Source organism: Podarcis tiliguerta, assembly GCF_965153285.1.
Source record: "Podarcis tiliguerta genome assembly, chromosome: 5".
Lineage (NCBI taxonomy): Eukaryota > Metazoa > Chordata > Lepidosauria > Squamata > Lacertidae > Podarcis > Podarcis tiliguerta.
Window position 1 is genome coordinate 62,599,146 of NC_139538.1, and position 26,042 is coordinate 62,625,187.

Genomic DNA, 26,042 nt, shown 5'->3' on the forward strand with positions numbered 1-26,042 from the left:
CGGTGCTCTCCGTCGAGGGACGCGGCTGCTTGCGCAGAGGGCTGCAGCAGCGCCGTCGCTGCCTCGAAACTTCCCGGCCGGACCTCGACCGGTTCGCGTGGGGCTGTCGCGTCCCGCCTGCGGCTGAGCCAATGGACTGGGCTGTGTCGGGGCTCACACTGCCCCCTGCGGAGGCGGACCTCGGCGTCGAGCGGGAGCCGAGCGGACTATGCTAGAGCCCTCCGCGCCGGGGCAGCGGCGGCGGCGGGATCTGCGCGGGGATCGTGCTGGTGGCGGCGGGGTCCCAGCCCGGGAAGGGGCGCGCGGCGGGGGTGGCTGGCGCCGAGGCAGAGGGAGAGCTCCCTGCCCGGGCAGGCGGAGCCCCTCGCCGCCGCCGCCAGAGCGCTGGGAGTCGCCGCGGCGGCGCGGAGAGGCGGCCATGCGGGGGGCTGGCTGCTGCTGGCTTGGTGGGCAGCCCTCCTCAATATGGTCCTCGACGTCCACGGCGCCGGCAGCTGCCCGCTCGTCTCCAGCCCGCGGCGCTGCTTCGCGCCCCACGCACCCCGGCAGCTGGGCTCCGGCGGCGCGGCGGCGGCGGCGATGATTTCGGGCTCGCTGCACCCGCCCCGCTTAGGGATAGGCGGCAAGCTCTTGCAGGGGGTCACGGCCAGCCCCGGGGGAGGCGGCCATGCGGGCAGCGGCAGCGGCGTCGGTAGCGGCGCCGGCAGCGGCGGCAGCAGCCCCAGCCCGGGCTTCGCGGACAACGACACGCAGTGCGGGGAGCAGATCCTGAGCTACGGCAACGTGGAGAAAGTGGTCATCGGGGCCGCGCTGTCGCTCATCACCCTGCTGACCATCGCCGGCAACTGCCTGGTGGTCATCTCCGTCTGCTTCGTCAAGAAGCTCCGGCAGCCCTCCAACTATCTCATCGTGTCGCTGGCGCTGGCCGACCTGTCGGTGGCCGTGGCCGTCATGCCCTTCGTCAGCGTCACCGACCTCATCGGCGGCGAGTGGATCTTCGGCAGCGTCTTCTGCAATGTCTTCATCGCCATGGACGTGATGTGCTGCACCGCCTCCATCATGACCCTCTGCGTGATCAGCATCGACAGGTGAGCGGGCAGCGGCCGGCGCGCCGTCGAGGGAACTGGGGAGGGGGCTTCGCGTCGAAGCAGCTCAGGCTCGGGATCCTGGGTGTGTTCGTAAAACTTGCTCGCGGGACGGCCGGCGGGTACGTTCACACGTGCGAGCGCCTCAGGAGGCTGCTGCAGTGTGGGAAGCAGCAGATCAGGTCGCCTCTTCAGACGCCGCGGTTTTTTCCCGTGGATCGGCGTGCAGATGGGAAGATGCCCTGAAATTCCGATTCGGAGTAGAGGAGGAATATCATGAGAGGGTTAGAGAGAAGTTTGTTCCTTAATCTACTCGGGAATGTGGATTAAGTTCGGATAATGGCAGGCTTCATCTTTAGGATGAGAGTTCTTTTCTGAAGAACTCAGAAAATTGATCACTATTTTGTGGTATGTTGGTTGGCCTAATTAAAAAAACACACGTGTTGCCATACTGAGGATTTTGGGATCTGAAGTAGATTCTTTACTCTGCTTGCTGACCTTCATTCTGATACACATTTCACCAATGTGTTTTTAAGAATGATGAGAGAGAGTGAATTTCTTACCGGTCTCCCCATGCTTTTATGTCGACTGGTGGCTGGTCTGTTTTAGCAATAGCAAGCTGTACTAAAGATCACTTGACCTTTGTTTTCTGCGTAAGTTGTGAAGGAAATTGCTCAGAAACATTTGAGGTGAGCAACAAAAGCAACAAAACCCGCAACAAATTTGCACAAGGTGGGTTTTATCCGTGTGTCTTACGTGGAGAGGTGATTCCAAGCTTTGTTAGGGAGAAACTGAATTGAGAGTAATCATTCTGGAGGAATTTAATCTAGAATAAAACAAGGCTTGGAACCAGGCTGCTGTGCTACAGTATTTGTTCTGTTTCCAGAAGCAGGAAACCTTCGGTCTAAGGCATCTGTGTGCCTAGTCGCTTTTCTACCTTTTAAATAAAGCCCACCCTTCACATTATGGCTAGAGATTCTGCTTGAGTGCATCTTAAGTTTCCCATTTTTAAAAAAGTTGCCCCTATTGAGGCATGAGGACTAATCACAGCTTTGTGATACTGAGTTGCCAAGACTGATGGAGGGACCTTGAACGAAGTTAACCGATGCATTACGGCAAGGCTCTAAAAACTGAATGAAGTAGTAAATTGTCTGACTGGAGGTTCTACAACCATTCCAGCAGGGGTCACTTTTGCTTTGTTTATCCTCGTACCTGAGAAGTAAAAGAACAGATACACTGTGTAAAAAGTCAGGCCAAACAAACTGCTGTTTAATGTGACTAGCAAGCTTCCCATACCTCCATTAATTTGCTGTCGCCTATATGATGTTCTCCTGCAAATCTCTGCCCTCTCACACTTTCCCCTCCCTCAATCTGGATTTCCACTTCTTTCTGGAGTATCCCTGGTATGAGAAAATCCAGAATGTGAAAAGGGGGAATTGTGGGCAGTGCTTTGCCGGAGGACCTCATACAGACAAGGGAGAATTAATGGAGGTCCTGGAAGCTCAGTAGTCACTTTAAACTGCAGTATGAGTGAGCCTTTAGTTGATTCTACCTGTCTCTGCCTCCTTTGGCCTCCCAACTTTGCATAATGCTATAGTAAACAGGGTCTTTCTGTCAGCCCCATCATGCAATTAGGTGTTCCCAAGCCCCTTAAATCAGTGGGCTTAAGTCTGCCTAATTCTGCATGGGGCTGCAGTCTGTTAGAACTATTTCTCCATTTATACGAAGGCAACATGTGGCACTCCCTAAAGAGCTACTAAATCTTTGACACCTGCACTTGTTTACAAATCATCCTGGGTGCATTGGGTTACCTTTTAATACTAGGATGCTGTGTAGGAATGTGTCAAAGCAAAAGTCTCTAGGTTATTCCCCTTATGCTGATAGCAAATGGCTAATTGCAGTTGACTCATGAACTGCTTCCTTTCCAGTGTAAGGATTTGCTTGGTTTTACTCTTGCAACATTTTGGCGATAGAAAAAGCCCTCACAATAGCTTACAAAAATAAAATATCAGCATCAATTAAAAAGAGCATTTACAGCCCATTTTAAAAGAGATAAAGGAAACCATAAGCAAATAATCATTGCAAGTCTGGTGGAAGAAAAATAAAAGTCTTAATCCACTGCCTGAAGGACAACAGAGAAGGGGCCAGTTAAACCTCCCTTGAGAAAGAGCTTCATAGTTAGTGTGCCACAACCAAAAAGGCTCTGCACTGTGCCCCTGCCAATCACACTTGCCTTGATGGTGGAATGCAATTGATGAGCCAGTTCATGGAGGAAGAAGCGGTCCTTGAAATATCTGGTTCTGGATCCAAAGCTATTTTGTACTATTAAAAATAATAAATTAAAAATAATAATCCAGATTTATTATTTAGCCTTATACAGTGGTACCTCGGGTTAAGTACTTAATTCGTTCTGGAGGTCCGTTCTTAACCTGAAACTGTTCTTAACCTGAGGTACCACTTTAGCTAATGGGGCCTCCTGCTGCTGTCGTGCCGCTGGAGCATGATTTCTGTTCTCATCCTGAAGCCAAGTTCTTAACCCGAGGTACTATTTCTGGGTTAGCGGAGTCTGTAACCTGAAGCGTATGTAACCTGAAGTGTATGTAACCCGAGGTACCACTATACTTACTCCTAGGCCCAATCTAGTACTATTCTGTGCATGCACACACACATGGATTGGAGGGTGGGTAGCCATATTGTGCTTGTGCATTAGTCATATTTATTTAATTATTAGAATCAATGTGTATGTTTTTATTTCCTAAGTGAAAGAGATGGATCCTTGCTCCCGAAAGGAGCTTAGTCTAAATGTTGGCTGTGAGGAAGAAGGCAAAGTCGGGGAGAACAACAGATTTGGATAGCAGGCAGGTATTTGCTGCTTTTAAAAAAATCAGGGCAAGTGAAACCCTGGAAGACTTCTATATGCTTGTTCTCTCCGGTATGTGAATGCTCATCTGGACTGAATTCAGTGGAATTGACATCAACATGAATGAGATAAACTTTAAACTCATTCAGTATTAGGTTAGCTGTACGCAGATCCTTCTCAGTCCCAGGGAGAAGCTTTGAGCACATAAATCTCTACATGAACATTGCCTCTTTCATGCTGAAGCCAAGCTGCTGAGGGTATAGCCACTGGCCAGTGGACACATTGGAAGGCGCTGCTTATGGGTGCAATCCTGCAGCCCCTATCAATTGTCAGAACAGCTTTTTTGTTTATCATTTAATCTAACAAAATATATCGGTTGTGCCGAAGCCATGGACAGCGGTAGGGGGGAAAGTGGCTTTTTAATTTTATTCTGTTGAACTAGAGCTGCGAACCTACAGAACATCTCCTAATTAAGTAGAAAGGAATGAACATGTCATATTGCTGACAGTGCAATTACTTTTCGTCTTGTGTAAATAAAAATTGCTTCCACGAAAGAAGAGTAATTCTGGAGAAATGAATCCCCTGTGGTTTGTTTACTCCAGCGCACAGGTGGTCAAATTTTCCTCCGCTACTTTCAGTGGGGCTCGGGCCTCAGAGCCCTGGGCTAGAGCCAATCTCAGGATTCAGAAAAGCCCTACTACAGCAGCTGCTTGACAAATAGCAGGTTGTGCCAATAGCAGCTGCTGTAGTAGGGCAGAGCCTTGGAGCCGCCCTCCCAACATGTGTGCGTCTTCAGCTTCCTTGGATGGGGATGGGATGAAGTAGGCCAGTTGTGAGGTCAAGGCTGGCGCTCCCGCTGGTGTGTCCGCCCAGCCCTGATCCTGCTCCTGTCCTGCCCCAGCCTCATCAAGCTAAGCTATAGCTCCCTCCATACCAGCTGCTACTGGGAAGTGCTGCATAGAGAAAAATTTCCCGCTGCCTAACTTTCCCGCAGAAAATTTTCTGTTCCATAGGTTTGTAACAACAAATATATGCCAGTTTCATATCCAGTCTGAGGCCAGCTTGGCAGTTTCAAAGTGTTATGTTAAATTAATTTACTCTAGGGCATCAGAATGTTATCCAATGCAAACTGAAAACTTGCCGATGGGAAATAGCCCAATGCAAATTTCACTAATTTGCAATTCCAAATTTTCTGGAAAACTCACATTACTAACCAGGCAGAGGGCCTTCTCGGTAGCGGCGCCCGTCCTGTGGAACGCCCTCCCATCAGATGTCAAGGAAGTAAACAACTATCTGACTTATAGAAGACATATGAAGGCAGCTCTGTTTAGGGAGGTTTTTAATGTTTAATGTTTTATTGTGTTTTTAATATTTTGTTGGAAGCCACCCAGAGTGGCTGGGGAAACCCAGCCAGATGGGTGGGGTATAAATAAATTATATTATTATTATTATTATTATTATTATTCTCCATAGTCTGACATATTATTTTTGTGACCTCCTGGGCCTGTTTCACCAACCCTTAGGTATGTCTCTGCTGACCGAGACACCTTAGTAATTATCAATTATCAAAAATTGATTGATGGACTAAATGTTGCTTGCCTACTAATTAACTATTTTAATTACATTGATGGATTTAAAAGATTGATTAAAGCGCACTTTATAGATGCATGATTTGAATCCAGTGAATGCAAAAGTTGGAAACATTTCACATAACCAGTGAAGGGTTGATGTGGCCCCATAGCACTGCCTATACACTGGGGGTTTTCATAAGGCAGAGCCAAACCCTCTGGCACCCCACATTTTTCAGTCCTCAAAGGAAATCTGAATTTACGTACTGACTGGTGGGGGGGAAAAATGGAACGTGAAGCTGTTCAATTCAAACCATAGCTATTCTGAAATATAACTCCTGTTCCTGAGTATCCTGTTTTCTGGTTTTCTTTATAAAAGCGACAACAGCAGCATATTCTTGGACCAAAGGCGCTCATGGCCTCTTGTGGCTTATACATCTGCTGGAGAGCAAGAGGCAGCTGTTAGCGAGGCAGGAAGAAGAAAATACAAACAAAGGACATGTTTAATCTGGGGCTTCTCTTCCCTCGCCTTTCGTGACACACAGACGTACTTTGGCGGCTCCATTCACAACATCACTTTGGAGCGTTTTCCTCTGTTTGCCTGGCTGCCACCCATTTCCTTGCACTTCCACTTGACCTGCACTTACCCCCCCCACCCCAGCAAAGAGATTGCGTGTGTATCCACCTGAAAAGATCACACTTCTGATTCATTGTGCTTGGAAGTCATAACAAAAAGGGCAACTGGGAACAGGAGAGAAGAAACTTAACATTTATCCCTCTGACCTCCCCCACTGCCCCCGAAACAAATGGGACATTTGGGGAGGGGAGGGGTATGTGAAATTCAATAGTACATAGCAGTTTATGTACATAGCAGATGGATGGTGCTGTATAAATAATCATAGTTTGCTTGCTTACAAAGCTTGCGTCTCACATAAGTGACAACTTTGTGCTAATGCGCAGATCAGCCTTTGCCAACCCAGATGCTTTTACAAATTATATATTATGTATTAAGTTTGTGTGGGACGTGGGTGGCGCTGTGGGTAAAAGCCTCAGCACCTAGGGCTTGCCGATCGAAAGTTGGCGGTTCGAATCCCCGCGGCGGGGTGCGCTCCCGTCGTTCGGTCCCAGCGCCTGCCAACCTAGCAGTTCGAAAGCACTCCTGGGTGCAAGTAGATAAATAGGGACCGCTTACTAGCGGGAAGGTAAACGGTGTTTCCGTGTGCGGCTCTGGCTCGCCAGATGCAGCTTGTTACGCTGGCCACGTGACCCGGAAGTATCTCCGGACAGCGCTGGCCCCCGGCCTCTTGAGTGAGATGGGCGCACAACCCTAGAGTCTGTCAAGACTGGCCCGTACGGGCAGGGGTACCTTTACCTTTATTAAGTTTGTATACTGTCCTTCACAGAATGGTTCACACATAATACAAAATGTAAAAGGCGAAATAAAACATAAAGCAAACCAATAACCCTCTTCCCACAAACAAATTTAGGTGAGCTTCTCTGGGGAGAGCATACCACAAATGGGGAACCACAGCAGAAAAGGCCCATTCTCATGTTGCCACCCTCCAGGCCTCTCATGAAGGGGCGCATGAAAAAGGGCCTCAAATGATGATCGCAGGGTTTGAGTCAGTTCATATGTAGAGAGATGGTCTTTGAGGTATTGAAATTTGTGGATGGGTATAAATGAATCTGTCAGTTTTTGTTTCTTTCTCAGGATCCCATTTCCCAGTCTGAAATTCAGTTCTCCACATTTTCACATCAAGCTGAGTTTTTTTTTTTAACAAAAGAAGATTCATCAACAGTTTTGGTGTGAATCTCTCCTAATGCGTACACATTATTTTTTGGTATGCAGTTTGGACTAATATGTATCTTTTTTGCTCCATCAGCTCTCCTTAATTTAATGCATTATTTTATTTTATTTTCCAGGAAAATATTTTTATGTACGCTTTCTTCCAACAGAGGCAATTTTTTTTGTATACATTGTTTGATTGGAGAACTGCAACATAAAATATGGAGAAGTGTAAATTTTGGAGGACAGTGGTGCGCTTGTTTTGCTCATTGGTTTGAGAAAACTGCTAGCAGTTTCTGATTAAAATGCAAACATATTTGATACCCCCCCAATCCCTAGCTACAACTCCCATTAACGCCAGTCAGCATGGCCACCATGCCGGCTGGGGCTGATGGGAGGTATAGGCCAAAACATCTGGAGGGAGGGCACCAGGTTGGCAAACCCTGACTTAGAAGTTCAGTTGAATGTTGTGAATCTAGGTTCCCTAACCATGCTGTAGATGCCATTGATCTTGGTAGGGGCTGAGGGCTTACTTCTGAGTAAACATGCACATGGTTAGGTTTTGCAGATTTGGATCTTGACTTTGGGTTTTGCAAAGCTTTTCTTTTTGAAGGATCATAATGTTTCCCAAGCAGGCGCGCTGCCTTGCCCCCCGCAACTGTGGGTGCCCAGTGTGTGCTGATGTCACCGCGACATGCACTTGTGATGTCAGCAGGTCCTGTGGCATAGAACCTTTGGAGGGAGGCAGCCCCTTCGTTCAAAAATTGTAGGTGCCTGGGCACCCAGGGCCCTGCATAGTTAGCACCTATGTTCCCAAGTGAAGCCATTTGCTGATACGTAAAATGCAAGGGGTCCTATTTACTAGAGAGGGAAGAATGGCGCCAAATAGATTTGTGTAATATGTAGCTTATTGAGGAAGAACTTCAGTGCATAGCAAGTGAAAGAATACTGAAGGGCTGGGTGGGGGGAAGGGGCAATAGTCTAATGTGGCCGTATATTTTATTAAAGCATCGCTAGGTAATTTGGCTGTCTTGCTAGAGGCATACAAGGCATATATCAGATGCAAGACAGCCTACAATTTGTCTTTTCCACCCCTGGGCTCCGATTTTTCACAATACAGGTCCCTGAATATATACCCACTTCTGGCTCTTTGGATCAGCATGTCAACATTTATGTGCCTGTTTTATCATTCAGATGTGGGATTTAAGATCCCTGTTATTAGAATTATCTTCCCTGGGGTGGCCGAGACTCTAAAAGGAAGTCCATGCTTTGCATATCGTAGCACCATTCCAGCACTCAGTGAATAGTTTTAAAAGGCCTGTTAGAGATTGCCCTCTAGGTATCTGGAATGGATGCATCAATCACTCTAAGGCTGCACAGATTGCTTGCTTATAGGTTGGCAGGGATACTTTTCTTATTCCTTATCTGGTAGTAACCTCAGAGCCCAGAGTGTTCTTTTTGCTACGGGGTGTGGAGAAGACCCTTGAACTCATATCCCCTTATATTTAGATGCTAGTTTCCCAAGAAGCTTTCCACATGTGATTGAAAGGTTTCACGTGATAGGTGGGCACACCACATGAGCATGGTCAATTTGTATATACAGTGAACAAACGCAAAGCCTCTAGGACTGCCAACTTCTGCAGTAAATCTAATATATTTGTGTGTCCAGAAAAAAGAAAAGCAACAACAGACTATTGCAGCCTTGTAAGTAAGCCCACAAAACTTACAATGCCTGGAAAAAAAAACAACAACCAGCAAACAAGCAAGGGAACAAAAACCTACCACACTGATTTCCCTGCCTTATTTTAGTGCAGGGGTTGCCAACATTGTTCCCATCTAAATGTTGTTGGACTACAGCTCCCATCATCCCTGACCACTGGACCTGCTCGCTAGGGGTGATGGGAATTATAGTCCAACAACATCTGGGGACCTGAGGTTGAGAAAGGCTGTTCTATTGCTTTGGCAAGCTTGACCTAATTAGTTTATGATCTTTACTGACATGGAAGAATGGCATCTAGATTTTATTTTCTAAAATTTCAGGTACAAAAATGTGTTAGTGCGTTTCTGGACCCCGTTCATCCTAAAGGCTGAACCACAGGTGAGACCAGTGGTTGGTTCTTTTGACCTTTTCCAAGGCTTTTAGCAGATAAGATGAAATTTATTCAGAGTCGTGCAGTGATTTCATGCTCTTTATTGCAGCTTGTAAAACAGTGATTGAATTTCCCCCTAAACCGCAGGCTTTTATATACAGTGGTACCTCTAGATACGAACGGGATCCATTCTGGAGCCCCGTTCACATCTAGAAGCAAACGTAACTAGTGATGGCACGTCTGCGCACACACGCGTCACTTTTCACTGCTTCTTCACATGCGCGTGATGTCATTTTGAGTGTCTGCGCATGCGGCAAAACCCGGAAGTAATGCACTCTGTTACTTCCGGGTTGCTGCGGAGCACAACTCAAACGCCCTCAACCTGAAGCACATTCAACCCGAGGTACGACTTTACATTATTTACACAACGAGTCCCGTCTGATTGGCTGATTCTACTTCCCTCCAGTAGCCTGATTGGTCTTCTCCTGCAGGCCAATCCGTTGTTGCGTTCTACGATCCTACCAGCCTAATAGGCTGATTAACTTCCTCCTGGAGCCTGCTTGGTCTTCTCCTGCAAGCCAATCAGTTGTTGCATTCTAGGATCCTACCTGCCTATTGTTCTAGGATCCAAGCTTAGGGTGGTTCTGTGTCCTTCACCCAGAGAATTGTCTTCTGTATTTGTCTGAAGGGTAACTTGGTCCAAATCCAGTTTAGAGATAAAGCACCATAAGAGGCAAGAGGAGGGTCCTTGATGCTGACCATCACTAGTTTGCACCTGTACAACAGGTAGCAGTCTTCCTTATTATGATGAGGTGGATTATGTTTCCATTTGCATTATAGTAGCTATTTCTAAAATATTGTGTATATGCGTAAGTTAGCAGATGCAAATATCCTCTTTTTTTTGGGGGGGGGGCAATTCATAAATGGCCACCCTAAGTGTTTGCATTTGGCTGAGGCCAGGGTGTTTTGGGAGAAGGCGTATTATGTTTCACTCTTTCTCACTGTGCCATTTCCTCAATCCAAAATAACTTTCCAGTCTCTGAAGCTGCTAGTTTTCCCTATGGGGAAAATTACAAATATCAGCCAGGTTTTGGGTGTGTGTGTGTGTGTGCAGGGATGAAGGATGGTGGTGTGGGGGGGGGGGGGAGGAGAAGAAAAACTTTCCCTACAGCTGTTGCTTTAATCCAGTGGTTCTCAAAGGGTGTTGTGCACCACACTGATGTGGCAGGAGAGGATGACAAGCATGGCAGGAAGATTCAAGGACAATCAAAGAAATGTTTAAACATTTCAGGGTAGTATAGTATCAAAGTTTTTGTGTGTGCAGAATATGGATAGATAATTTTTCAAAACGAGAGCAAGAGCATCATATGATATTACAAGCTCACACCTCTCACTGATTTTGCATACCTACTTGAGGTACATATGTAAGAGATTCATTTGTATTTGGGGAATGATTCATGTTATTATGTAGCTGCATTGTTTTATGCTTTCTGACTGTCCCTTGATCTTAGTATAAAATAGTTGTGTTCTGTGCTACAAATCAAAGACTGCTAGAAGTTGTTTCCTTTTTGTTTTCCAGTGTATCAATTAAAAAACCGGCGAAGTGGGAGCAAATTTTTATTCTGAAAGTGTGGCCCAGAGGGGGAAAAAGCTTGAGAACCACCACTCTAATCAAATGTAGACCTTGACATGTGAAATATGTGCATGGAGGCAGCATCCTGAGAATTGCTTTCACACACTTTTGTTAGAAAATGCAGACTGGGGCAGTGTGTGAATTGGCCCTTGGAGCAATGCCGTTGCATGTGTACCAGAGCCATAACCTGATTTATTTGTTTGTTGAAGGGACAGGGTGTTTGTCCACCCTCTTCCATCGTACCCTTGCAGCAGCATGAAAGTGCTGTGTCTGAATAATGTTTCCCCTTCTTCTGCGTCCCTTCTCTTGGGAGTACAGTGGTACCTCGGGTTACATACACTTCAGGTTACGGACCCTGCTAGCCCAGAAATATTGCTTCAGGTTAAGAACTTTGCTTCAGGATAAGAACAGAAATCGTGCTCCAGCGGCGCAGCGGCAGCAGGAGGCCGCATTAGCCAGAGTGGTGCTTCAGGTTAAGAACAGTTTCAGGTTAAGTACGGACCTCCAGAACGAATTAAGTACTTAACCTGAGGTATGACTGTAATTCAGGTCCGGAATTTCTGAGTGTTGACAGAAAAGGCAGCAAGTGCTGAGCATTGTGGGGAGCCAATTCTGGTAAACGAGCCCTGACAAGTCATAGGCCACTTTATGGGAACTCTTCAGAATGACAAACCATGCAAAATTACAAAACAAACACGGTATTCTCTAAGGGCACATGAATACAGGCCGTGCAATACATCCCGCTTTCACAAGGCATTAACTCCAGGGAAATGTAGGCCTTGGTCATTTTTTAGGAATCAAATTCCTTCCTCCATCCCTTCCTGTGAGTCAACCTGTTTTGGGTCACCTCTTGAGCTATTTCAGCCCTTCCCAGTTTGAACAGTTTCTGGTTGCTTGTTGGTGACTCCATTTTTGTATTTCTGTCCTGAGGAACAGGCGGTGCCCAGAAGAGGCATATTTCATGCCTAGTGAAGGGCAGTTGTTGATGTTAGAACAGTAACTAGCAAAGAATTGCATCAGAGACAACTCAAAGAAAGATGACACACAATCAAGAGCCCTGTTGGCCTTTTGAGAATGAACTGCCTACGAAGGAAATGTAGAAATGGCCTCTGCACGAGGTTGCGTCCATAATCAGCTTGACTAATTAGTGATTGCCACAGAAATGTCTTATGAGTTTGCATAATCTCTCTGTTTTTTTGAAACCATGTGCAGTATCTATCTTTATGTATTAGCTGCTATACAAACAGATTATCAAAAGCTTACTTGATTTTTTTTTTCTAATACCACACGAGAGAATGAAAATTGCTGCCCAAGCGTCTCTCTCTTTGGTGTTCACTTGTAGCCGAGTAAGATTGTCTTCCATAAACACGGTTTTAACAATGAGTCCGTAAGTGACTGTGGAGGCCAATTCTGGATCCACACGTCCTTCCACAGTGGGGACATAGGTTTCCGGGCGGGAGTTGATCATGGTGAGGGTTTGCCACAGTAAGCAAAGTACCAGTACTTGAAAACGGGTACACACAGTGGTTTTGCAACTCCTGTGAACTGGACATTGTGTCTGAGTGAGACAGTGCACGTATTTTTGTTCAGACACGCTGTCTTCTCAGCAGTTAGAAAGCAAACCTTCCCCAAACCAGAGTCAATATTAGGATGGCAGGAGATGGACAGCTATGAGACCCCTATTCCCCTGCCAGAGCTACAATTCCCAGAGTTTCCTGTGAAGAGGGATTGATTTTTAAACCTCTCTGGTAGCTCTGTGAGGGGAATAGGGGAATCACATATCAGCTCTCAACACCCTTAACAAACTACAGTCCCCAGGATTCTTTGGAGGAAGCCAAAGACTGCTCATAGTGATATGATACTACAGTGGTACCTCGGGTTAAGTACTTATTTTGTTCCGGAGGTCCGTTCTTAACCTGAAACTGTTCTTAGCCTGAAGCACCACTTTAGCTAATGGGGCCTCCTGCTGCTGCCGTGCTGCTGGAGCACGATTTCCGTTCTCATCCTGAAGCAAAGTTCTTAACCTGAGGCAATATTTCTGGGTTAGCAGAGTCTGTAACCTGAAGGAGCAGTTTACTGGTTATTCCAAAATGGGCCATTTATGGCCAGAAAGAAAGCCATTTGGAGGATGGAGACAGGAGCGTATCCTTATCGAGAAAGGGAGACAGCCACAGCAAATATTGCTGTTTTCTGTTTCATGTTGTTCCAAACAGAGCTCTGTGTTATGCAGCTGCCTGAGGTAACTTTACGCAAGCCATATCTCTTAGTCATGCTTCTCTTAAATCAGGCCACATTTCAGCTACTTTTCGCTGTTGGCCTCAGCAGAGAGAGTCCTAGATAATAAACAGGCCACAACGACTGGGTCAAGGTAACCTTGGGATACGCTTATGTGATACCTTGTTGTTGTAGATAGAAGGGGGACGCGCCATTCTGCTTGATCTCTGAGGGGTTGCAGCAGCAACAATAATTTGTCAGCATCCTCCTTTAAATAACTGTGTAGGGGCTGTTCCCTTTCCCTTGGTAGCTTGAAAGTGAGAAAAGAAAACCACTTTTTCCAGATCCGGTGTGTCACATTAGTTTCTTCTGCACATGTCTTCTGGTATTAAATTATACCTGTACAAATCTGTATCTCTTCCTCTCCCTGCTTTTTAAATGAATGAAGTCAAAAGAGAGACAACAGTGCTTAAATGTACAGATGTTTAAATGCACTTACTAAGAACTAGCATTTCGAACTCAATTTCATTTGGAGGGAGGGAGGGAGCTGAAGCATAAAAACTGCAGTTAGCTCTTCAAGAAGAAGAAGAAGAGGAAGAGGAAGAAGAAGCATAAGCATGAGCATACACTTCAGTGATCATCTTCTGCAATGCCTGGATTCTTCATTCTGAAAGATTGCTATGAAACTTGAAAGCACTGCAGATTCCTATCCAGCAGCTGGCTCATGAGACTATCACCTTGCTTAATCCTTCTTGCAAGCCACGCAGCGAGAGCACTCACTATAACAAATTGCTAAGTTTCTGCAGTGCTTAAAAATAGTCGCAAACACTTCATAAACTGAGGCCAAGGCATTTCGCTCGGCAGGAAATGCTGCAACCCACGGTTTCACTTATCTCTCCGAAAGGTCATGATATTTCCCAGCAATGATTACTTTATAACAAGTCTCTGCCCTTTGTGTACGTATTGATATGAAGATGTCCCAACTTGTTTGAAAGTTACGGGACCGATAGGAAAGGGCTGCAGAATTCACACCATTGACAAAACTCCCCACACCCCTTAGAATGAGGTTTATGTTCTTGCAAGATACTCCCAAGAAAAGAGTAAGTTAAAAACATCTCACAGGTCACTGTGCTCGGAGAAGGCTCAGCACAGAGAATATTATATTATTTTATTGTCAAGTTTCAGTTGCTCTGATTACTTGGTTGAACTTGTTGCAGAATGTTCTGGAACAAGACCACAGTCCAGCACAATGAAGAGTGCTTTAGCCTAGTTTTCTTCAGCGGTCTTTTCTGTGTTTGACCTGAGCCATAAACCTCTTGAAAATAAAACTAATTATTTTAGGATGCTGCATGTGGATGTAAGCTTCTGAAAAAGGACTGAGGGTTCATGCACTTAAATTGGCAAAGTTAATCATTCTGAGAATCTAGATCTTTTCTAGCTGTCCTTGGCCAAAATCTCCATCAAGGATGCGCATAATAGACACTGTATCATCAATATTAAGTGCATTGAAATGTAATTTAATCCATAAATGTAGATGCAGTTGGGAAAAGTCTTTTCTCTCAGATCGGATTGGCTAGTAACCATGAAGTGGAATATGGTGAATGTTGTTGTTGTTGTTTTTTAGGAGGCCAAGGGAAGCTTTTATCCAGAGCTCATTTGAGTTTCCTGGGACTGTCTGTGCCATTTTAGTCCTGCATACTTTGTTCCAGTACATTCTTTGCTTAAATGGCACACCATGCATAATTTGTGTGGAATGATCCTTGGAGGGTCTGGTTATCCTACTACGTACAGGAATTTTCTTTCTTTTCAGCAATTTTAGGATGCTGTTTCATTTCTGTGTATTGGGTACAGTGAAGGGAGTCTTCAGGCTTGTGAGATCTGTTTTGATGTTTACTAGAATCCCGAGGTCCACCAACCAGAGCCAAGTACAGAATAGTGGCTGGATAATGAGAGCACAGCTATCAGTGCTTGACTTCTGGTTGAGCCCAGTCAGGCCTCTGTAGCACAAGGGTCAACCAACATTAAAAACACCTCACTGCTAGATACTGCTGCAGCCTTTCTTCACAGAGTTCATAATACATAATACATTCCAATCCAAAGGCTTGTTGTTGTTTAGTCGTTTAGTCGTGTCCGACTCTTCGTGACCCCATGGACCAGAGCACGCCAGGCACTCCTGTCTTCCACTGCCACCCGCAGTTTGGTCAGATTCATGTTTGTAGCTTCGAGAACACTGTCTAACCATCTCGTCCTCTGTCGTCCCCTTCTCCTTGTGCCCTCCATCTTTCCCAACATCAGGGTCTTTTCCAGTGAGTCTTCTCTTCTCATGAGGTGGCCAAAGTATTGGAGCCTCAGCTTCACGATCTGAATCCAAAAGCTGGGCTCACTCAAAAGGCCTGAGACTTGACAGCTTTCTCTCCTTTACTCTCTTATCCACACACGTTTTGGCCACATTCACAGAGGACATTAAAAGCACTACAATGCCATTTTAAACAGTCATGGCTTCCCCCAAAGAATCCTTGGAGCTGTAGTTGGTTAAGGGTGCTTAGAGTTGTTAGGAGGCTCCTGTTCCCCTCCCAGAGCTACAGTGGTTTAATCACCACAGGGAACTCTGGGAATTGTAGCTCTGGAAAAGGGGAAAGGGGAAAGGGGTCTCCTAACTTCTCTCAGCAATGGCCTTATAACACACTACAGCTTCCACAATGGGGATGCTGTTACAGTTTTTAGAGTGGCATTTTCAGCAAGACTTATAATGGCTCTTTGCAAACCTTTTGCAAGAGCCTTGTCCCTGACTACACCACACCCTTTCACCACCGATGTGGGACTTGGGATACTTGCACCAGTTGAAAGGCACAGCTCAAGTCACCCACGGTCGCGGTGGTCCATGGGTATTTTAAAGGAGCCTAAACGTTCCTCAGAACTTGCCATTTCACAAAGCCAAGCTTAACTAAGGATGTTTCTTGGGATGGCCTCACACCTCCCTTGGGAGTCTGCCTAATTCCTGCCACATTTGTTGTTCTCCTTTGTTGTCAGGCTAGGAAACATTGGCCGCAATAAAGCCCAGCAGCCTTGGATGTGTCTCTCTCCCCCCCCCCAAGGGCAGTCTTAGCTCTGCTGCCCATTCAAAATAATGGATTTTTTTTCTTTCCAAAATCCCTCATAAGTTGCACAGGCAATCTGGCACCTAACTAGACCAGAGACTACATTCACATTTGCATTTGATGTACATATTTTTTTATATATACAGTGGTACCTTCGTTTACAGCCATAATCCGTTCCAGAGATCTGGTTGTAAACCAAAACAGGTTGTAACCCAAGGCGTGCTTTCACCAGTGGGGCCTCCCCCCCAAAATTGGTTATACAGTAATCCAAAAAAAGGGGACACGCACTTCCGGGTTTGACGTGGTTGTAATCCAAAGCGGTTGCAAACCAAGGTACCACTGTATTTTAAAAAAGTGAATTGTAATGACTGATGTAGAAACATAATTAATGATATTTCAGTAACTATCAGCCTTCTCCCAGTTTTGCAGTCTGCATTTTTAAAAGCCCTCATGATGCATTTTATGCCCTGTCTAATTTGACCCCATGGCCATTAGCATTTCTCTTACTCTGATTTTATTTTGTTTTAAAATACTTGGCTGCTATATTCCTTAGTGCTATGATGAAAGGAAAAACAACAACACGCCCCTCTCCTGAGATACATACCCCTTAGCCGGCTTCTTTATGAAAGTATCCAAAAACTCAGTTTATCAACTCCAGGCTGTAACTGTGAAGATCGATTCTAGAAAATCTTTAGGTGATTTAACAGGGAATGATTTTCCCCAGCCCCATTTTCTTTCACTGTTCTTTACACTCAGAAGAAGGGTAACAAAACAGTTTTAACATTTGTGTAGGAGTACAGAAAGCCAAGTTATAGTACAGATGAGAGACTAGTTGTGCCTCTATTTCCAGGCAGCAATTAAATATTTTTAAATTAAACATGTCAGTGGGTTGTTTTAAAAGTAATAAATTATTTCTAGCATGGAAGAAACATCCTGTAAGATTATGGAGATGTATCATTCCACCGGTCTGGGAGGATATTATTCATCAGGAAACAAAAACAAAGGGATGTGTGTTGAAGTATTGTTGTTTAAAAGAGAAAAATGGTCAAGAGTTAAAGGTTCAACAATTTACTGGGTTGCCAGGCCCAACCCAAAGAAACTACCTGTGACTTTAATAGCTTTTTTTTTTTTGGTAGTACTGATGTCTTTGATCTAAAGTTGGTAGCTTAATTTTTATTCCTTCTTTTTCTCTACCCACCCCAGTTCATTCAATTATGGCAGTTAAGACATAAGGTTCCCAGGCAGTCTCCACAGGCCCAGTGCTAGAAATTAGCCAGGTGCCAGGTGTGTTATGCAACTAGTGCGGGTCCAGTTGCAACCATGTGGAGATCTTTAGATGCTAGATTGGCGGCTGGGAAAGGTAAAGGTAAAGACGACCAAAGGTAAAGGTAAAGGACCCCTGGACGGTTAAGTCCAGTCAAAGGCGACTATGGGGTTGCAGTGCTCATCTTGCTTTCAGGCTGAGGGAGCTGGCGTTTGTCCACAGACAGCTTTCCAGGTCATGTGGCCAGCATGACTAAACTGCTTCTGGTGCAACGGAACACAGGGACGGAAACCAGAGCGCACACAAATGCCCTTTACCTACCTGCCACAACGGTACCTATTTATCTACTTGCACTGTTGTGCTTTTGAACTACTAGGTTGGCAGGAGCTGGGAAAGAGCAACGGGAGCTCACCCTGTTGTGCGGATTCAAACTGCCAACCTTCTGATCGGCAAGTCTAAGCAGCTCAGTAGTTTAGGCCACAGCACCACCTGTAACCCAGGTTTAAGGTGCCATTTAGCGATTAGATTATATACCTGAGTTTCTAACACTGTCCACTTCTTTGCTCCCTGCTTACAGTAGTATCTCCCTACATCCCTCCAAAAGTGGCCCCTGTAGTTGGGCTCTGGGACGGCACTCCGTTAGACAAAGTGGGCCTCTAGAGTAGATGTGGAGGATCTTTGGCCCTCCAGATGTTGCTGGACTTCATCTCCCATAATTCCCCTGCCATTGGCCATGCTTGTTGGGACTGATGGAAGTTGTAGTCTGGTTCAAAGATTCTCCACACCTGATCTAGAGGGAGATTTTTGAATTCCTGCATGTACACTAAGGGGCTACTGTGATCCTGTATTTTGTTGCTTCAGCACAGTCTTAACTCCTGTAGGGGAGTTTCTACATAGTTTTGTCTCAAGTTCACTCATTCGTATTGTTTTCTGTGCTATGTATATTTGGAAAATGGCACCATTGTTCGATGCTGGGGTTATATTTCTGGGTTCCTTTCCCTTCCTCCCCATGGTGGAACGAAGCACTCCTGTATCATTAACTTAGTGCTTTCTTGTGTTTTTATTGCCTTTTAATGGGAACATACAGCAATAATTGGCACTTAGAAAAATATTATGCTTTTAAGCAGCATGTATAACAATGGGAAAACATTCCATCCCAAAATATTACCGTCTTTCTCTATTCCTCTTTTGCTAATGAACGTAAAAGCTCTTTCCAAATTTCAAATGGTGACTCTGACTGCATTCCAAATGAGTCTTTGACTTAATTTTAGCTTTTGATATGTTTTAGCACAATTAATATGTTTGGCCTGGTTTCTAGCTAGGTTTTCAAATGTGGCTATTAGTTACTTTCAGCTGTAGTCACGGAGTAGTTTTGTGGGTGGCTAAGGTGTGCTTGGGGGCATCTGCAGGCACCGCGTTGGTGACCCCCGAGCTATGGCATATATCTGTGAACCTCTTAAAATGTCCTCTGGTCTGACATCTGACAGTGGAATGCCTCTGGCTGACATCTCTAGTAAAAGCAGAAAAATTTCCATTCAACTCTTAACAGCTGGGCTTTTCCACTTGGAGGATGATTGATGCCAACATATAATTTGTATATTATGCTGGCTGTGTGACTTTCATCGTGAGTTATGGGATCAAAGTGGATTTGCAGCTGGGTTTCTCACATCTAAATACCAACACTCTATGGTATCATTGGCCCTTAAGTTATGGACTCTGAAGCACCCTTCATTTTCGCAGGACTCAGAAAGTCCCTGGCATCTCCAGGTAGGGCTGAGAGTCCATGCCTGAAACTGTGGAGAGCTGCTGTCAGTCAGTGTAGACAGTACTGAGCTTGATGAATCAATGGTCTGACTCAGTGTAAGGCAGTTTCCTTGTATGTGAGCAGGCACAACTGTCCACTAAGGCCTAATTAGTATGTCTGCTTCCTGTGCCATTTTGGTGATATTTGGAGGGAATCAATACAGGGGCAGAATGACCGATCCTGTTAGTTTCATGCCAGCTTCGTTGAGTGATACAAGATTTGAGCTTCTATTCTGTGACATAATAGAAAGAAAGTGCACTGTTTTATTGTAAAGATGGGCCACACAATTATTCCCACACCCTTTATACCAAGGGTGGGAGCAAGACAGATCTCCAGGCTTCTATAGTCAGGGAAAAGCCAGAACTCACCAGAACTGTGTTCCAGCACTTATTTTGTGTGTTGTGGCAGCCCCGTAGTGTTGTGGTGCTGTCCCCACACAGGGCTGCGCAATGCGGGCAGGGTGAGCCGGTGAAAAAGAGAAGTCTTGCCCCCCTAAAGAAAGCTCAACAACTTTGGGTGGACGCTCCCTGCAATGTCCCGACACCCCTTTGTCCCGACACAATGTCCCGGCGGGGTCAAGATGGCGACGAAGTAAGACGCGCTTGCCGGAGCTCCCCTTTCAGTTCATGCTGTAAGTTACTTTGCTCCTACTTTTCTCGAGAAGTTGGCACGATAATGGTTTGATGTTAACGCCAGGAACTCACTCTGTGGAAGCTTGCAATCTCAGCGCTATAAATCTCTTTAATGAGCTTCACTAACAACCTGATTAGCCGTAACTAGGGCAGCTTCCCTGGCCCTCCACCAGCTTTTGCTTGGCCTTTGAAGGACTCTTAGATAACCGAGCCGCTCTAGGGGTCCAGCATGACGAACCTAAAACGTGGCCGTACCTCTTCTGTGGAAGACCTTTCCTTTAATGCCTCAGAACCTATGTCTAAGATCTCGAAACCTACTGGGCTGGATTTACCACCTAAGACCGTAGAGCCTTCTATTTCATCGTTAGAAGAGTTTTTCTGCAATCTCGTGCCCCCTTCGCCTGTTACCTTTAAGCAGTTAGATTGTCTACATGATCCTGCAATGACTTCAAACAACCTTTTAAACACTTCCAAGCAGGTAGACTGTCCGTATGACCTTGCAACGACTGTAAATACTCCCTTGCCAGGAGACAAACCGCTGTTGGATATAACCTCAAGCCCAGCCGGCCTCTCTCCTCACTCCGACTCTCACTGTAAATCTTTATGCGATATAGTACACTCAGTGGAGCTGAGGACTTTGCAGAAATATTGCCTGCACTTGGCTGACGAAATAAAGGTGCTATCAGCCTCCGTCAATATGTTAGAGGGAAAACTAAATGCTCTCACCAAAACCCCTACCCCGATTTTGATTCCGCCATCAAATCACCAGGGACCTGATAATCATCAGGCACAGAGCCCAAGTAGGGGGCAGCAGCTAGTAAACCTCCAACTCACCCCTAACAATATATGCTTGAACATCGTTCACTCCCGCTTCCCCTACCATGCCTGGAGAAATTGTAAAGCTGCTGTGATCTCACTGCGAATGTTGACCAGGTCCTACTTGGCCCAGGGCGATCTCCTATCATTAGAATGGCTGCCAGAGACTCCAAAATTTAAGCGCTTGGTGCTCAAGTTCGATTCTCCCAGGCTTCCTACACTTTTGAGCAAACTTCAAAATCGCCTCAACTGGTACGGAATCTTCCCACAAAGATGCTTCTTTAACAACTGTAGGGGCATTATTGGGAAAATCCCAGACTCAGCAAATTTGGTTAGCCGACCTACAAGGAGGATTGAGGATCACGCCCGGAATTCGCAGCAATGGTCCCTCCCTATGAACCCCTCCCCACGATCTACTAGACGACCATCCCACCGGCAAGAAGGGACTGCCTTAAGGGGTAGAGCTTTGACGGATCCAGCTTTGGCCCCGCCAACCTCCCTACTGGCGGCCAAGGGGGAAGGGAGACCAGGAACAGAGGAACAAAACGATAGAGTGCACATGCAACAAAACCAACAAAACCAGAGCCTAGTGCATCAGCAGAAAAACAAAGCTCCTATTGAGACTCAACTTCATTCGAACGACAGAGAGGACTCTTTCTCCATAGAAGAACATGCCTTAATAAATCGGTTCTGGTCACTACAGACGTCAGCCCAAAGGGAAATCTTGGTTAGACTGGACACCCTGAGAAGCAGACTGACCAAAAAGGTGGCCCATGTTGAGACTACGGAAGGCTCATACACACGGCCTATATCCCCCAAGTGCCTAGTGGACAAGAGGACGGCGGGAGGCGCCTTTAAATGTGTAGATTCGGAAGACCAATCGCAGCCCCCGCTGGTGTATGGTAAGGCAAAACTAAAACAGACTGTCACATCTCCGAGTACCTGGTTCAACTATCTTAAACTCTCCCCAAATGAAATAGCTACTCCCCCAAGCCCAAACCACCCCCTTAAGTCCCCGGGAGCTATGGATAATCACTCCCCTATGCAGCAGATGCCTATTGACAAACTTAATGGGAGTGTTTTTTTAGATGTAAAGGGGTCACTGGACTCTGTGGACCCAACAAATCTACACCATGGAGGGACAGAGAATTAAAGCTGCTGTCCTGGAACATTGCAGGATGGCGCGCCAAGAAAAACAATCAACAATTTGCGATGTTTCTTAAGCGATTTGATATCATCCTCCTGCAGGAGACCTGGTACAGCGACCCCATTCTGTTCAATGGGTATTCTTGCCACTCCCTACTTGCTACTCCATCTGTGAGGGGAGGTAGGCCTAGTGGAGGTTTAGCTAGTCTCATCTCCACAGAGCTTGAACATTCCTTAAAAGCCCTCCCAAACTGCAATTCACTAGCCACGGCAGTCCTACTCAAAATCAAGAGAGATGCACTGGTAGTGGTCAATGTCTACCTGCCCCCCTGCCAAAAAAAATCTATAGTGAAAGCTAACTGGGCAGAGTTAGAGGCATTCTTAGAGTCCATAGAAACTTCCTACCCTTCTACACCGATCATAATCGGGGGGGATTTCAACGCCCGTATGGGAACTGATGATGACAACCTTTACAGCCAATATAATCAGATGCAGGACCCTGAAAGCCCAACCGAAGAATGCGTCTCACGACTTTCCAAAGATAATAAATGTAATTTCTCGGGGCTATGCCTAGCCCAGGTCGCAAAAAGAAGGGAGCTGATGATATTAAACGGTAGTAGGGAGGAGGACCACCCAGGGGAGTATACCCATTTTTCAAAGATGGGAGGAAGTGTGATAGACTATATTCTGATATCAAGATTCGCCTATAATTCTGTGTCGAAGTTTCAAGTGGGACATAACACCGAAAGCGACCACCTCCCACTAACTTTAGCGCTCAATGGCCCATCGTTTAACAAACCCACGGCTAACTTTTACTACACCCCCATCGTTAACCTGGGATTATTGGCCCCCAGAAGCATTAAATGGTCCCCCATGCTTAATACAGAGTTAACTCACCTCCTCCATTCGGAAGACGTGAAGACCATCTACTCAGCCATTGTATTAGCCAATACCGGGGCAAAGGCCATGGACTCGTTCAACGAGTTATTAGCAAGACTAAAGACCTTCCTAACAACTGAGATACTTAACTCTGTTACAAAGCGGGCAAAGGATCAAGAGAGTTGGTTTGATTCGGAGTGTAGACAAGCAAGGAAACGTCTGAGATCAACCTATCGGAATTACAGAAACACCGGAGCACCCTCGCTATTTATGGCCTATATCTACTTAAGACGAAATTACAAACAGCTATTAAAGGTAAAAAAACAAAAAGCCGAGAGAATGGCCTGGTGTAGACTAGTGAAGGCCTCGAATGACAAAGACTCAACCTCCTTCTGGCGTACCATTAGGGGGATCCTGGGCCAAGAACAGACTGGTCCCACATGCACTGTAGAACCCCAGGAGTGGATGAAATATTTCCAAACCCTCTTCTATGATGACAAAGCTCAGCACAACGATCCAAGTGCCTACTCTGAGAATTTACCATATTGGCCTCCTGTCTCCATAGAGGAGGTGGGGAAACTAATTGCCCAACTGAAAAACAACAAAGCCCCGGGCATAGACTACATTCCAGCAGAGCTCCTGAAGAACAATACCAGTTGGTGGGCTCCCATAATGGCGTCAATATTTACATACATTGATTTAACAGGCATAATCCCTGGTTGCTGGACAGAGGCAGTAATCATCCCAATCTATAAAAAGGGTCCTATGGCAGATCCAGCGAGCTACAGACCCATCAGCCTCCTCCCCATTCCCAGCAAATTGTACGCCAAACACCTCCACATTAAACTAATCGACTGGATGGAAACTGAGGCAGTTCTGGCAGAGGAGCAAGCCGGTTTCAGACAGGGCAGAACAACAATAGACCATTGCTTCGTACTAGCACATCTCATTGACAAATATGTCAACAAAACACGTGGGATTCTATACGCAGCATTTATTGACCTAAAGGCGGCCTTTGACTCGATTTCACGAATCAAACTCTGGGCGAAACTCAATGCTACCAACATTGACAAAAGACTACTATTCCTGATAAAAAGCCTATATAAAGACTCCAAGTTATATGTAAGAGCCTCAGTAAATGGGCAACTAATTGGCCCTGTACCAGCCACCAAAGGAGTCAAGCAGGGTTGCATTCTAGCCCCAGCCTTATTTAACTTATATATCAATGACATGGTCAAACACCTAACATCCCCAGAGTTCCATGCCCCCAAACTGGCCGAAAAATCAATTTCAGTGCTCCTCTATGCGGACGACGCGGTTCTCTTATCACGAACTAAAGTAGGCCTCAAAAGGCTACTAAGAGAATTCTCAGCTTACTGCAGGGGAGATCAATTGGTAGTTAATCACCAAAAAACTAAAGTCATGGTCTTCGCTAGGAGACACAGACATCACAGATGGGTGATGGACAATCAGCCAATAGAACAGGTCAAAATTTTCAAATACCTCGGAGTAGTTTTCCAGTCAACAGGGGCCTGGGAGGCCCACCATAAATATGCTAGGGAAAAAGCATCTCAAAGCGTCAAAATACTGTCCCGCTTTTACTTTACGAAGGGGGGCAGACATATCCCAGCAGCTTTGGATGTCTTTCAAGCAAAACCCTTGGCACAACTACTCTACGGGGCCCAAATATGGACGGGAAATCATTGCCGCACACTCGAAACGGTCCAGTCTAAATTCCTAAGACAGATTCTAGCCGTTCCATCATGCGTACCAAATGCGGCCCTACGGCTGGAGACCGGCCTCCTCTCCGTTGAGACCCGGACCTGGATAAGAACATTCAACTATTGGCTTCGTTTAAATTTAAACCCATCCGGACTATTACCTCTAGTAGCACGAGACGCTCATAGAAGTCGGTGGTCCAAAGCAGTGCATCAAAAACTACTTACATGTGGCCTACAAGCACAGCATCTCCTGAAAGTGGGTCTCCCCAAGGCAAAAACCATTATCGAACAGCGCTTGAAGGATATTGAGCAGCAGAATAATTTGGCCTATATTAAGAAATTTAGTGCCTGGTACGCTTATCTGCCCCCCTCCCATTTTGATTTTCGGGCACCTTATTTGTCTACCCTAACCATTCCAAAACTTAGGCGGGCCTTTACACTGGCCAGACTAAATATGTTACCGTCAGCTGTTCTCGAAGGTAGATATCAAAAAATTCCATTTGAGAACCGGCTCTGCCCCTGTGGAGCTGGCTATGTAGAGACGGCGTCACACGTTCTCTTGTCTTGCTCCCTATATAAAGATCTCAGGGACGAGACCATCACGCCGCTCCTATCGGCCATCCCCGGCCGCTCTTGCGAAGCCAAATTGTGCTCACTTCTAGCCGATCAGAACAGCTTGACAACAGAGAAGGTTGCCAATTTTATCGAGAGAGCAATGAGATTGAGAGCTGGTATCTGAATGATATCAACGTGGTCACCCGGATTCCTCGCCTGGGTTTTTATGATTATTATCATTATGTCTTACTACTATTATTTTATTACTTCTGCCAAGTTTTAAGTACTGAGATTATTAATTTACCTAGGGTTTTAATCGCTCACAAGATTTTAATTATATTTGTAATGTACTTCTGTTGTTTGTCCTTTGATGCTATGGCCTGTTGGCTATGCAAATAAAGTTTATTCTGTTCTGTTCTGGGTGGACGCTCCCTGCAATGTCCCGACACCCCTTTTTCTATAAAAAAGCCCTTTCTATAGTGTTTGCTTGTTTATATCATTTCCTTATGCCAGAAGGCATCAATGTGACTTACAGCAAACAGTAGAAAAGGTTCTGGCAGTGCTTCCCTCCTCTCCGGCTTGCTCAGGCGTGGTGTTAAGGCTCTTTCTAGCATCCTCTGGTCCCTGCACCTCTTCTCCACTGGAGGTGCGGCTTTCCTCCTCGCTGGAAGAGGAACTGCTTCGCAAGATTTCCGGAGGCTCCCTGTAACACAGCTCCCCCTCTATCTCTCGCCTCTGAGCTGATGGCAGATCCCTGACAGGTTCAAATTCTCGCTCAGCCATGAAGCTCACTGGGTGACCTTGGGCCAGTCACTGCCTCTCAGCCTAACCTACCTCACAGGGTTGTTGTGGAAATAAATTAGGAGAGAGAGAGAGCCATGTATTACACCT

General features: G+C 45.8%; 1 protein-coding gene across 4 annotated transcripts in view; it reads left to right on the forward strand.

Annotated features, from left to right (window-relative positions):
• Window positions 1-304: 304 nt before the first annotated feature.
• The window catches only part of HTR7 (5-hydroxytryptamine receptor 7), a 45,876-nt gene continuing 20,138 nt past the window's right edge, over window positions 305-26,042 (forward strand). For 2 of the 4 annotated variants that reach the window (XR_014512082.1, XM_083443689.1), the window contains exon 1: window positions 306-1,088. Coding sequence is in view for 3 of the 4 variants with exons in the window: in XM_083443689.1 (XP_083299815.1) it covers window positions 466-1,088 (623 nt within the window). In the remaining variant the exon portion in view is untranslated. Of the gene's footprint in view, window positions 1,089-26,042 lie in introns of all 4 variants that reach the window. The other 2 variants (XM_083443688.1, XM_083443687.1) reach the window with 2 other exon arrangements.